The sequence below is a fragment of the Coturnix japonica genome, chromosome 2, assembly GCF_001577835.2.
Source record: "Coturnix japonica isolate 7356 chromosome 2, Coturnix japonica 2.1, whole genome shotgun sequence".
Classification (NCBI taxonomy): Eukaryota; Metazoa; Chordata; class Aves; order Galliformes; family Phasianidae; genus Coturnix; species Coturnix japonica.
Window position 1 is genome coordinate 126,660,014 of NC_029517.1, and position 13,052 is coordinate 126,673,065.

At 38.2% G+C, this 13,052-nt stretch overlaps 1 protein-coding gene across 5 annotated transcripts in view; it reads right to left on the reverse strand.

The window, feature by feature from the left end:
• Positions 1–13,052, reverse strand: part of CYRIB (CYFIP related Rac1 interactor B) — a 66,538-nt gene that overhangs the window by 11,985 nt on the left and 41,501 nt on the right. For 3 of the 5 annotated variants that reach the window (XM_032442903.1, XM_032442904.1, XM_015856330.2), the window contains one exon: positions 2,820–2,902. In XM_032442903.1, the coding sequence (XP_032298794.1) occupies positions 2,820–2,892 (73 nt within the window). In that variant the 5' untranslated portion in view covers positions 2,893–2,902. Of the gene's footprint in view, positions 1–2,819; positions 2,903–3,966; positions 4,050–13,052 lie in introns of those variants that run through there. The other 2 variants (XM_015856331.1, XM_032442905.1) reach the window with 2 other exon arrangements.

Here is a 13,052-nt window from a genome sequence, read left to right on the forward strand (position 1 = left end):
CAGGAACAAAAGACATATTTCTGGAACTTGTCTTGATAACTGAGAACCAGCAGCTGGTAATGCCAGACATCCAAACAGCAACATGCAGGTGGTAACTTCAAGGGTTCCCCCTTTCCTCTTACAGAGAATGTAAATTCATGTCACAACTGCGTGACAATGCTTTACTGGTACCTGGCAAAAACTCTCATTACAAGAATAAATAGAGCAAGCACTGCACAGTTTGCTGAGCAGTTTAGAGGTTTGATATCGTTGGCAAGGGAGGTAACCCCTGGTTACTCAGGGCAGCTTTCCTATCTTTGATATAATAATAAGTGCAGACCGATGTCCTTTGAGCAAATGAGTAAATTTTACATTTAATCAGAACATTACTGCACTAAATGCAACATACATTTAGAGTTCAGAAAGCTCATACAGCAACATGTTAAAGACAAGAGACTGGACTTAAGCAACATACAAACGCTGTCATGTGAACTAAACACTATGACAGTATGACAACGTGTTGCATGCTAGGAACACACGTTTTGTGACTCATTAAAAACAACTTGTTTGGCCTTCAGACTAATATAGGGATAGAAAAAAAGGGTTAAAAATTAAACAGTGTTTGCTGTGTGGTTTAAAACTGGTATTTTTCTCAAGGAAGAGCACAGGGAAGACGTTTGAAAAGAACTGCATTGTAACAGCAGTGACACCAACATAAGCTCCCCATGTTGGCTGCTAAAGTGGCACTGCAGAGATTTTAGTAGAATATTTAAAATAATTATTTGTTTCAAACAACTGAGTTAAATAACCACCGAGAACAGGAGCCTAACCTGCATTAATGCAGGGAAAAGCCAACAGCCCATTACATCATGGTCTTTTAGGTCTGTTTTCTGGTAGTCAGTTGCTGAAATGCACCAAGCTAAATATCTGGAAGTCTTTAAAACTAATTTAAAACCTTTCCACATTCAGCACCAGTATCGCTGTAAAGCTTTTCAGAGATTAGATTATGCCACTATGTTACTGTGCTAACTTAACTGGTCTGCTCATTCCAAGGACATACCTGGATTCAGAAACAAAAGATCTAGGCCTGCAGCTAATACAGCATTGGGAAATTTGTTTTTAATACAGAGCTTACTTGCTCTTCCCCATAAAAACATAATCTTAAGTATCCCAAGATTAAGTGCCAAGTCTTGAAGAAAGATCTTGACTGTGTCAAAGTCAAGATTCTGTCAAGGCAAGCTGTCTGAAATAGAGTAGAAAGAAGTATGGGCACATAGTACAGCAGCAAAAACACACATAGGACAGAGTTTTAAATGAGTAAAGAACAGTCTCACAACTCAGCCATGGTGGAAGTCACTTAATTTGACTGCGCGTGTAAACATTTCATGTCAGCAACCTGCTTACTCTCATGCCAAATCATGTTCATGCTCAAAACATGCACTTAAAATATGTGATGGATAAAAACTTCTTAAAAAAATTAGCAGCAATTATCACCACAAATGATTCTAGAATTATGCCTCTGGTATTCAAGTACCTTGAACTAATGGGTAGTCCTACTAAATAGTTCATATTTACAGACTAAGCTGCAAATACTCTCCTGCACCATTTCTCCCTGCTTCACTATGTCACATCTATTAGGAGATTATATGAAGCCTGAAACATTCTTAAACAAGTTTTGTTTTCCAGTTCTTTTACACAGCTCTTAATTATCTTCCTTTTACAGCTAACCTGTATGGCTACTATCATCCGGTAAACTAAATGAAAAGACAGGTGATGAAATCAACACTACAGGATTAGGGTTTAGAAACATTCCAACTTCAAATGATATTAAAGCATAACCATATTTCTCCAAGCACTCTTATGTTAGAAATAATAAAACCAATTGGCAGTGTTTCACCAAACAACTGAAAATTAATATAGGGGAAAGAGAAGATAATGAATCTTGTATTACCCATATTGTAATATTGTGCTGTGGGATTTTTTTTTTTTTTTGTTGTTATAGTTTTCCAGTGTATTTCATTGCAAGTTAAAATGCACTTGAACATTAGTTTTTCTTATTTTATGCTAGCTAGTGCACAGCTGGGGCAAAGCACATCCCAAAATAAAGTGATTAAACATGCATAGCAGCAGCCAACACCACTTACCTGCCATTCTTAGGCTACATTATATCATGCAACAAAAACTAAAAGCAGAAATACCAACAGTATGTGAACCATCCATAACACTTGGCACTGATTAAAGGTATACCTCTCTTATCTTCAAAAGCAATTTCAACTCTACAACACTTGCTGAGCCCCCTTTTGAGGAGGGATGAGGTTTACTGTCATATTTCAATGCCAAATCAAGTAAGGTTCACATACACACCTCTGCCACTGCAATGTTGGAGAGCTATGAAGAGCTGTCGTGAGTCAATCAGTGTACGCTGCATTCAGCATCTACAGACACACTGGAAGTGCACAAAGAAAGAATCAGATTTCATATTTTGTCCTTAAGTCTTTGTAATTTCAGTGTGTCTTCAAAGAATTCAAGTTCTTTTAAAAATTATTTTCCAAGTTTTGGTTAAAAATCAAACAGAATTTTGGTTTTAAAATGGGAACTATATCAGATTCCAGCCATAAATCGCAATTTGAAAGTATTCCTGGAAACAAAGATTTTACTTTTTAGAAACTTGGGTTATTTTAAAGCAGATTATTACTTTTGTCAGAAGTTCACTGAACTTTTCATAGCTCAGGCATGCAAAGCAGTTAGAAAGATGGCAAAGTGAAAACATACATTTAGTACATGACAAATGCAGTCTACTGCAGGCAAAGAGTAATAGATATATAAAATCATCTTCTCACTTTCAAAATCAAGGAAAAAATTTGGCCCCTGCTCAAGGTCTGTGCATGTCAAAACTTTAAGAAGGTTCCCCATGTTAAGGTACCTGCCAAGACAAGAATGAGAGAAAAGAAAATTTTCCTTTATAAGAAGGAACAGCCCAAATATAGTTGATTGAAGTGGTGGGGAAGAAGACCAAGGAGTTCCATCAGGCATGGACCCGTCCTTCAGGCTCCCTCTTTGCCAGGGGGAGGAGAGCCCACCTCGGGGCCGTCCAGCTGGTGATCCCAGAGATGCAATGCAGCTTTCCTGTCAGAAGTGACGTACATCAACATCTTCACAGCCTCCCCTTTGAGAAAGGGGCACAACTCCAATTGGAGATCTTGTGACTAATTATTCTGTCCCGGTACACCTTAGCACCAGTGTCCTGAGCAGGAGTACCATACTGAGGTCTAATATCATATTTGCCAGCACTGACATGGTAGTAACACTACAGGATTTTACCTGATGGGACAACAGAGGAAAAGAGTTTTAATTTTGTCAGCTCTCATAATTTTGAGAGATGACTATAGAAAGCTGAATCAAGATGCAACATTTCATTGTGCAGAAAATGCCAACACAGATGTAATCCTCAGTTCTCTTACACACGGTGGCCAGAACAGGTGAGAAGTTCAGGCAATTCTATGTTGGACTTTTAGATGTAAAAATACACATTAACTGCATACACATTAACTGCACCATGAATAAACCAGAATCAGGAATAATTTAGTGCTTGCTGGTATATAAGACAGAATTACAGAGAACAACTGCTCAGTACGGATTACCATGGCATACTGACAGAATTTTTCATTGTATGATTACTTGATTTGCAGGCAGATGGATGGACATCACTGACCACAAAGACCCAAAATGACTAAGCACAAGAAAAGAAAATTTACACAGTAGCATGATGGTGGCTTGGCTCCTACTGAGAAAAAGAAAATAAAATACAACAAAAACACAAAAACAAAGGCAAAAAAAAAAACAAACAAAACCAACAACAAACCACATGCAACCCTTTTTCAATTTGCAGATTTGCAACTGAGTCCCCTAGCCTTCATTGCAGCAGGTATAAGCAACCCTCTTCATACCATTTCAAATGCACCAGCTGTGAAGGGCTGAGAGACTTACTTTCAAAATCCAAGAAAAAATGTGCTGCATTGTGGTCTATGTCCCTGGTTAGCACCTTAATGAGATTACCCATGCCAGCAAACCTAAAAATAAAAATGGCAAAATAATTTAGTTCCAATAACCATTTCCTATTTTCAGTACACGCCCGGGTTAGCTGGAGCGGGACTTCCATCCAGGTTTGCACACTGCAGATCCATCACCTTCTGGTGGGAAGTAGTAGATGTGCACTAAACAGTGCATTTCTTCTCTTCTTCTCATTGATTATTGAAAATAAGAAGAATAATAGTTCTGACAAAAATGAAGTTGTGAATTGCCATCTCCTTCTTAGATTAAGAATTATGCTACTATGATGACCAAATGATTTGCTGCAACCTCCAGCTAATAAAGCCATTGATACTTAGGAAAACAATGACCTCCAAAAAGACTACTGCTGTCTTAAGTCTGATTTTGACTCTCTGCCCCTTCATTCAAAACAAAATTCAGGAAGACTGTCAGTAGTAGTTATCTGTGGACGATGAACCCATCATCCCATAAAATGAGGTAAGTTAAACACTTTGAAAAAGAGAGAATCCAGTTGCAACAGTTGTTTTTAGGTATGGTTGCTGTCACACTGTAGCTAAAAAGAAATGAAAAGTGGAAGGAATATTAAAGAATCATTAATCTCAGTCATAAGACATTTTCAAACAGGAGTCGGTTTCCAAAATGAATAAATACCTTCAGTAGAACAATGAAAATAACACTTCATGAAGAGGCAGCCTTTTCAATGACTCTCCAAGTGCCTTTCAGAAGCTATAAACGCTTAAAATTGGAACCCTGAAAAATCAGGAGTTTATCAGTTCTGCAAGACAGACTCAAGGTATTACTGATTTAAAATAAAGTCTTTTAAGAATAAGCCATTGGTCAAACATTCGGACTCCATCATAAGACCTAAAAGTCAAGCTTCCAATTAGTCTAATTATGTTCAGTCGATCAGTGTCTTCTCTTTGTTTTCTGCTTTGAAAGTGAGGGTTACTTGGAGGGGAGCAGTACGCGACAACTTGGAGTTTACGAGGAATTAAAAAAAAAGCATTGCAATGCCTAAACAAAATGCTTGGCAGACCAAGGCTTCACAACTTGTGCTGCCAGATTTCTTGAGTTCCCTAAGAAAATGCAACCGATGGAGAAGGAAAACCTTCTTGATTGATTGATTGATTGAGTGATTGATTGAGTCTTCAGGATCCAAAAGCTACAGAATCAACAGTGAATTAACCCAAGGTTTTTGAAGATGACTCAGGGCCGAATTAGTAACATTAGTATAACAGCTTCTGCAGAATGACCGAGCAAAAGAGGATTTGTAGAAAAGTAGCTTTGATTACAGTGGTTTCTGCCTATAAAAAAAAAAAATCATCGCTGCATGTGCTCCATATCGTGCATTCAACCTCTTCCTTGAAACGTCAGAAAAGTCAAGTCCTGTTTCCAAATTATTTCATTTCATTCAGAAGTCTGATCAGATCTCTCAGCTTTCGTTTAAGGAAGTTCCAGATTAGGAGGTTCAGTTAAGACTCATCTTAAAAATAAACTTGAAACAAGTGCTTTTCTACAGCTTTCTATTCCAGAGCTCACCAAGCAGCTCTGTGCCAACAGAGCATAAACAAGCAGCACCAAAAAGCAGAGAATCACTTTTTTTGTATATCACAAGCATATTCTGAAACAGAGGACTAAAAAAGCCACTTGGCTCACACCTCAACAAGGACATCCATAATCTAGAAAATGCCAAAATAAAGACACTCTAAACACTTTCAACAAGGCCACTACAGAAGCAAAAGTTGCCTAATGCCACCTGAGCCTGTAGATTCAGACTCAAGAGCTAAATCTCATCAAACAGCACCTTAAGCATCACAACTCCAGTGTTAACAGAAAAGCAGCAAATAAAAGTAAAGGGTATCAGAGCCTACAGAGAACTTAAGCTACACCTAAAATTACAAATTATTGGCACATTTCAGTTTATCAGCTGCAACATTTGCCCATTCACAAAAATATTTTCAGTACCTCATATGAACTCCTCTGTGTTGTTCTGCTTGTATTTTGATATTAACATGTCTCACAACAGTTAACAGGGTCATGCACATAGTATAAATACTGCATGTCAGATCGGGGCAAGCTAGTAAGGTTATAGAAAAGTATATAGCTACTGCAGAAAATCCCATTTAACTGAATCTCTACCAGCTCCTAAAATGGGGGTAAGGGGTCAGGGATTCAGTTTTGCCATACATTTACTTCCATTCTGACCTTCACCTCCCAGAAAAGTTTGCTTATGTTAAGATATCATTTCTTTTCTAGGAATAAAGTTAAACAACAGATGTAAAAGAGATTGAAGCAAAACATGTAAGTGATCTACCTAATGGCAACAGTTCAGTGAACCACCTCTTCCAGAACAGGAGAGCAATTAAAATGAGAATAAATTAAACTATGACAGCAGCAAGACAACATGCTGGAAGAATACAAAGGGATGTAAAGCCGTACATACAGGTCTTCATAATGAAGTTCTTAACAGAGCTCTCTTGTGCATTACGCATACTCAAGCAGTCTTAAGTCAATATAAAAGCGAAAGCCAATAGCAGGCACTACTACTGACTGCACTTTGGCTTCTCTGCAATGCCAAACAGCTGACTTAAAAATGCAGGTGACTTGTGGGCATCAGCACCTTCTGATTCACAATCATCCCAGTGCCATTAGAACAAAATCCATGATCTCATTATCAAGAAGGAAATTTACTCATTGCAATCTTAACATCAACAAGTCCAGTGCTAGGTACAACTTACATCACTACCTACTTGTTCTTCCAGAGCTTCAGACCTTCAAGCTGAGTCAAGTTTTGTTAATCTCATTCAGAATAAAGTCTGGTTATAAACCAGCAATTTCCACCCCCCACTCAGGGGTCTTTATTGACTTTTTGAAGCTCATTGGTCAAAAGTTTTCTAACTCATTAGGAAAAACAGCAGTGTAAGATTCAGTAGATCAGACAATTGAAGTTTCCTGTTGACATGAATCCATTACCATAAAATCAAAGTAGCAGAAAACCATATTCCTTTTCCGGGTCCAAAAGCTGAGCATCCCTGTGAAGCTGCCCAGGACCCTCCTGGCACGCTGTGTACGCCAGCACGAACCACGTGGAGCAGGTTGTGGGAAATCAGAGCGCCAGCCAAGAACATGGGTTAAACTTGACCTACTTGCACAGAGCAAGACATACGGAATGCCACATTTGATTACAGTGATTTGGCCCATTACAGCCTTGTGGGGTTGTATGATTTTGAGTGTAGTGTCATGATCAGACAAGCGGAAAGCAAAGGCATATTTTCAAAACAAGTCTTGCACGCATGCCCTTCATGCTGAAACCATCTCTGACACATTTCAATATTTTTTTTCCCTAATCTAAGCCCAGGGGAAATTTAATAGAAAGCCACTATGCAACTTAATTCAGGCAAACACCAAAGACATTTCCCCCCCCTCTCACCTGAAAGAAAAAGTGAACATTAACAAAGATCCTGTTTGCAACTGGTGAACAACTGGAAAACTGACTGTTAGATGTAAAATACTAGGAAGATGATCACGTGACATTTTGGATTTTGCTTTGTTCTCTGTTAGATGGACAGCGTGCTCCAAACTAATAATAAGCTGTTAAATAAATGATTAAAAAAAACATTTGTATCACCAAGGAGTGACTGCTGCAAGAAAATACTTGTTCTCCTTTTGTCTTCTTTTAATGAAATTTACCAAGTAAACACTCAGATCACCAAAACCGTGCCCTGTTAAAGCCCTGTATCCATGCTCTGGAGTTCGGAGGAAGAAGTTAAGCACAACACCATATGCAAAGAACACAAAGTGCAAACATGTAGAATTTTCAGTTGGATGTACATAGTATAAAACTCTCATCTAGAAAGATTTTTGGTAAAATTTCAAGTGAAAGACATAGCATGAAAATTNTACACACATGTAGAATTTTCAGTTGGATGTACATAGTATAAAACTCTCATCTAGAAAGATTTTTGGTAAAATTTCAAGTGAAAGACATAGCATGAAAATTGTAACATCACAACATGACACTAAGTGCTATACATGAAGCTATAAACTTAGTACTACCTCAAACAAAAATCTAACTGGATGTCTCTCTGTAGCGTTTCTCCAGAATGACAATCCCATTAGCCCAGCACTTGCTTCAAGGCTTACTGAATATTCTTTGCCAACTGTATCTGGGCAGTAACAGGAAAAAGCCAGCATATAAGTGGTTGCCCACAGTAGTGGAATCAAAGGGAGCCCTTAGCAACAACACATGAGCTCGCAAAGCGGATGGCCCATTGGATCAAGTGTTATTTTCTACTCCAATGAAGCAGCTAAGCCTTGCAGTCAGTGAGAATACATCTGCCCTCAACCTTAAAAGCCAGCAAAGGCTGCAGAGCCGGAGATGGGCTTGTGAACTACACCCCAAGAATTGCTCTTCTCAGAAAGTCTTCATATTTCCCTTGGATCCACATATCTTTTTTCCAATCTAATTCACATTTATTTCTTTTCTGACCAGTGCCAGGGCTGTACAGATTCTGACACAATCTAATCACCACTACTGTTAGTGATCATGGTGGTTAGAGTAATTAAAAAACCTGGTCCTAAAATAACATTGCCCAGATAGTAAATAATTATTAAGTAATACTCATTTGGTCTGGGGGAAAAAACAAACAAACAAAACAAAACCAGCAAGTGAAAACTAAATTCAGAAGTCTTCTCATTTGAAGCAAGCTAGATTTTGAACATGATCTCATATTCAAGATTCATCATAGCCATATTAATGTTGTTAATATGAAGTGTGTCAGTTTGATCCTGACATCTGATTCTTGTTTTTGAATCAGACATATGGAAAGTGCCACTCCAGTCACCAATTCTACATAGAATAATCTATTTCACTCACTGTTGGACAATCTCATTAGAAAGGATTTCATTAGTTTTATACAAACTGTTGCATTAGGCAAAGAGCCACGTACTGCTTTTCACTCCTGACCTCTAGTGGAGACTCTTCAACATACCGCTCAACAGTGGAGTCAGCCAGATTTTTTTTTCCCCTAATAAACTGAATAGGAAAAAACACACACCACTGAATTTCTGGGGTTTGAATAACCATAAAACAATTTGTACTTGCAAAAATTACAATTTGTAATAAACAGAAAATGGCTGTTGGTATGGAAAGGAAGTATTCAGGTTATTTAATAAAAGCACAACTTAAAAGGTGACCAGGGCTGCCTCTGATGCCAGGTCTTCTGGCTAAGTTGACTCAATACAATCAACTACCTCAGCTAAAAGTGAGGCTACTTTCTGAAGATCACACATCATCAATAAAGCCTGTTTACTGAACAAAAATGAGTTAAAAATCTGTCATATCAAGAAAACGAAGCCCTGCCAGGGAAAACAGTCTAGTAAAAAAAGGCTCGCATTCCTTGAAACCAGAGTGGTAAAATATGTTCAGGTCAGTGTTTATTCAGTCCATTTTTCCACTTGGAGGAAATTGAGGGAAAAGCACTGAAGACTCTGCAGTTACTTTAGAAAAAGCACCCTTAAAGCCTCGTTAATTCAGGAAAACTTTAGTGGCGCAGCTGACAATGAATAACTTTGTTATTTTATCATAGCTCACATCAGGTAAGTGTGCCATAAAATTTCACAGTCAGGCCTAATTTGCATCAAAAGATTATTCTTATTTTAAAAGCAAACTAGACTGAAAAGGAGAGAGATCAAGCTCTGGAAAATCTACTCTGGTTTACTCTTTGGTAACTGAGCAATTCTTCCAAGAGAAAGTCTAGATGTAAAAAATAATAATAAATGCCCATTGTCATCATTAGATATGTTTCCCTTTTTCAGTGTAAGTCAGTCTGCTTCCAAACTTAATTTTGAGAAACACCACATTTAATTTATTTTACAACTATTAGGAAGAAAAAAGACTTTGTTTACATCTATTTACACATGAGCGCAGTTTACACTCTGCTTTGCAGTCTCGGAAGTCTTTTGCAAAGCCGGAACTTCCCCAACAGAGGTCGCTGCCATACAACGGGATCAGCCAGATACAGGGAAGCTCCCAACAAATGCGTTCAGACCACATCAGTGCCTTCACGACAGGGAGCCAGCAATTCCCTTCCAGCCCAAATACTGCACTTAACCAGCTGGGACTGCCATGGCCAAACCGGCTGATTTCCATGTTTGTTTATTTGTATCTCAGCTTTCTTAAAAAAAAAAAAAAAAAAAAAGAAAATGGGAAAGGTATATAAAAGGAAGAAAGAATCCACATTCAAAGAGAGATCAGTAAAATTTACAAACTTATTTCACAAGAAAGGTTATTGTACACAAGATGGTATTAAAACTGTGCTATACTACCACATGACTAAGTTTAATATGCCAAGGCTACCACCCTGTAGCTTATGTAGTTTAAGAGCTACCAAACTCCCTCCTTTACCCTCTCTCCCTCCTTCCCCCCCAAAACAAACCAAAAACCCCACACAACTAGAACACAATCTATGCACTAAGTCCTCCCCCCTGCCAGACCTTCATCTCAGTGTAAAGTAAAAAGAAAACAGCAATAATTAAACACCAAATCTGTAAACCTTTTTTATTTTTCCAGGCAACAATTAGATATTCAATCTGTACCTCCAAAGTCCAAAAGAATTGATCCACCACATTTTAGTGCTGCACGTGTTAAAATGCACTCCGCTGTGATCCTGTTATTAACTGGGAAATGCGTTTTCTTTCAAAGTGACTAAATCCCCATCTATGTTAATCAGACTGCCAGTGTAACCAAGCTGGATGATTCCCTCCAAGGATCTATCAAACAGCCTGGCTACTACTGCCATCTAATGTACGAGTGCAAGGAGTGCACTCAGCTGCATTGCTCTTAATGTTCAAATTAAACATTCTGTTTGAGCTTGACTCAGAACTACTGCACAGAACCCCTTTAATGCCTTGGCTCACTACATACTAACATTATGATATTACCTAGGTACCAAGCTGGTGGATATAAATATTCTTTTAATATTCTATCTGAAAAAGATTTTTTGGGCATGTCAGTGCAGAAATGCAAATCTGTGTATGGAGCCACCGCTGACTGTCAATTTGATAATTCATTTCAGTGACACACTTGCTCTGGATTCCCGGGGAGGAAGAAGCCCTCTGGCTTTCCAAATCACTTAACTGGAAAGACAGATATGTGCATTTCAGGAAAACTTTCTGATTAGCCTATAGAGCTTTCTTCCTCCAAGACACCAGTCAGACGAAGTATGTTTGACAAATATGGAAGGCTACTGAAGCACATCAGGTTTTTTTCCCCTTATTAGAAAGCAAGTGTGAAGATACAGATCATATTTGGTCTGGATTCCTCTAGCTGTACTTTTCTACTGTACTCTCCAATGACCTCCGGGTGCTGTCCACAGGTGTATGTCTGCTATTTTCTGGTAATAATATGCAACCCAAAATCTAGTAAGATCAGTACAGGTATGCAAAATAAAACATACTGATCCGATTCCTACACCGACCCATCAGTGAATTCTTCAAGTTTGTACCAACTTGCACCACAAAAACTCTGATCTACCTGCCTGATTGAAAGGGAACTGAAGTCTCAAAATCAGTAGGTATTTCAGAGGAAACCCTCCTTGGTGTAGCTACAAGTATGCAGAGAAATATGTACGAGAAATAATTTAATGTTTCAGGAAAGGACTACAGACTACAAAAAGATCTGTTCCAGTGATATGGCTACAAGGAAAGCTATCGAATGCAATTCAATGAACCAATCAGATAACAATAATCCAACAAACATAAACCAGCTGGACTGTCACTTTGTTCAAATTACTTAAAAGATGGTTTTTAAAGCAAGTTAAGAGAAAATGTTAATTAAGAGAAGATCTCTGAATAAACAGTTTTAACGAACAAAGAAAAATGATCAGTTCCCAAAAAGGAGAGGAGTCAGCAGAGGTCTTCAGAAATGCCATCCAATGCATTGGCACATGACCTAGGAAGGATTGGAGCAGCGAAGTGAGAACGTCCACTAGCAATGCTGTTACCCAGGATAGCAAGAAAATATGCAGCAGGCAAAATACAAAAGAACCTCACAAGGCTAACACCACTTGACAATAAAACCTAACTGTGGAAGTAAAAAGTGATGAATCAAGGGAAAAACAACCCTAGCTTCATGCTGAAGATTATCAGCTCCAAGCTGGCTATTACAATTCTGGAATGAGACCTTGGAGTCATGTTCAATTTAGATAAGGTTTGCATGTAATTAAGCTCACGAGCAGCTAAAAGAAACACAGATGCATGTTCAAAAGGGAAATCATTATGTCTCAGTATTGAATCTATAACACATACAAGAAAATTTTAGTCCCTAAATCTCCTTGAGGATATGGAAGAAGAAGAAAGTGAATGAAGAAATACATTGATGATCAAAACACTGGTATGACTTCAACACAAGAAACAGGTTGTCTGTCTTCAACTCCTCCTCTGCAAAACGCAGACCTGAATTGTGTGTCGGTTACGCTGAACAAAACCAAAAGAAATTAGGCTAAAGAATAAATAGCAAGATGATGACTCTCCCTACTCAGGTCAATTTGCAGGGAAAAGGTACTAAAAGCCTACAGCATTTTTAAGGGAAAACAGGGACATACCCTGTACTGACAACCATTAGAAAACTGAATATCATTAATAATTACATCTGACTCAAAAACACTTGAAAACAATACATTAGAACAAATATATTTTCTCCTCATTCCTGCTCTTCTTCCCTAAGCACATTAAGGGTTCAAGTTTTACTCGTTTTTCAGCTTCAACTTTTAACCTTATTCAGGAAGTCCCACCTGGTTCGATTTGTCTCATTCTTTGAGGTTTTCTACAATTTCCAGAACTTTACCATTGTTGTGTTTTCCCACTTAAAGTGTTACTCAGGTAGGGCTTCTGCCAGTCCCCTCAAATCTCTTACACTGCTCATTCCCTGCTGGTTTAAGACACTGTCAAACATATGGCAGCTGTTTTGTCTCAATACAACTGGAAAAGGTTAAAATAACAGACAGAGAAACCCGATTTAGGGC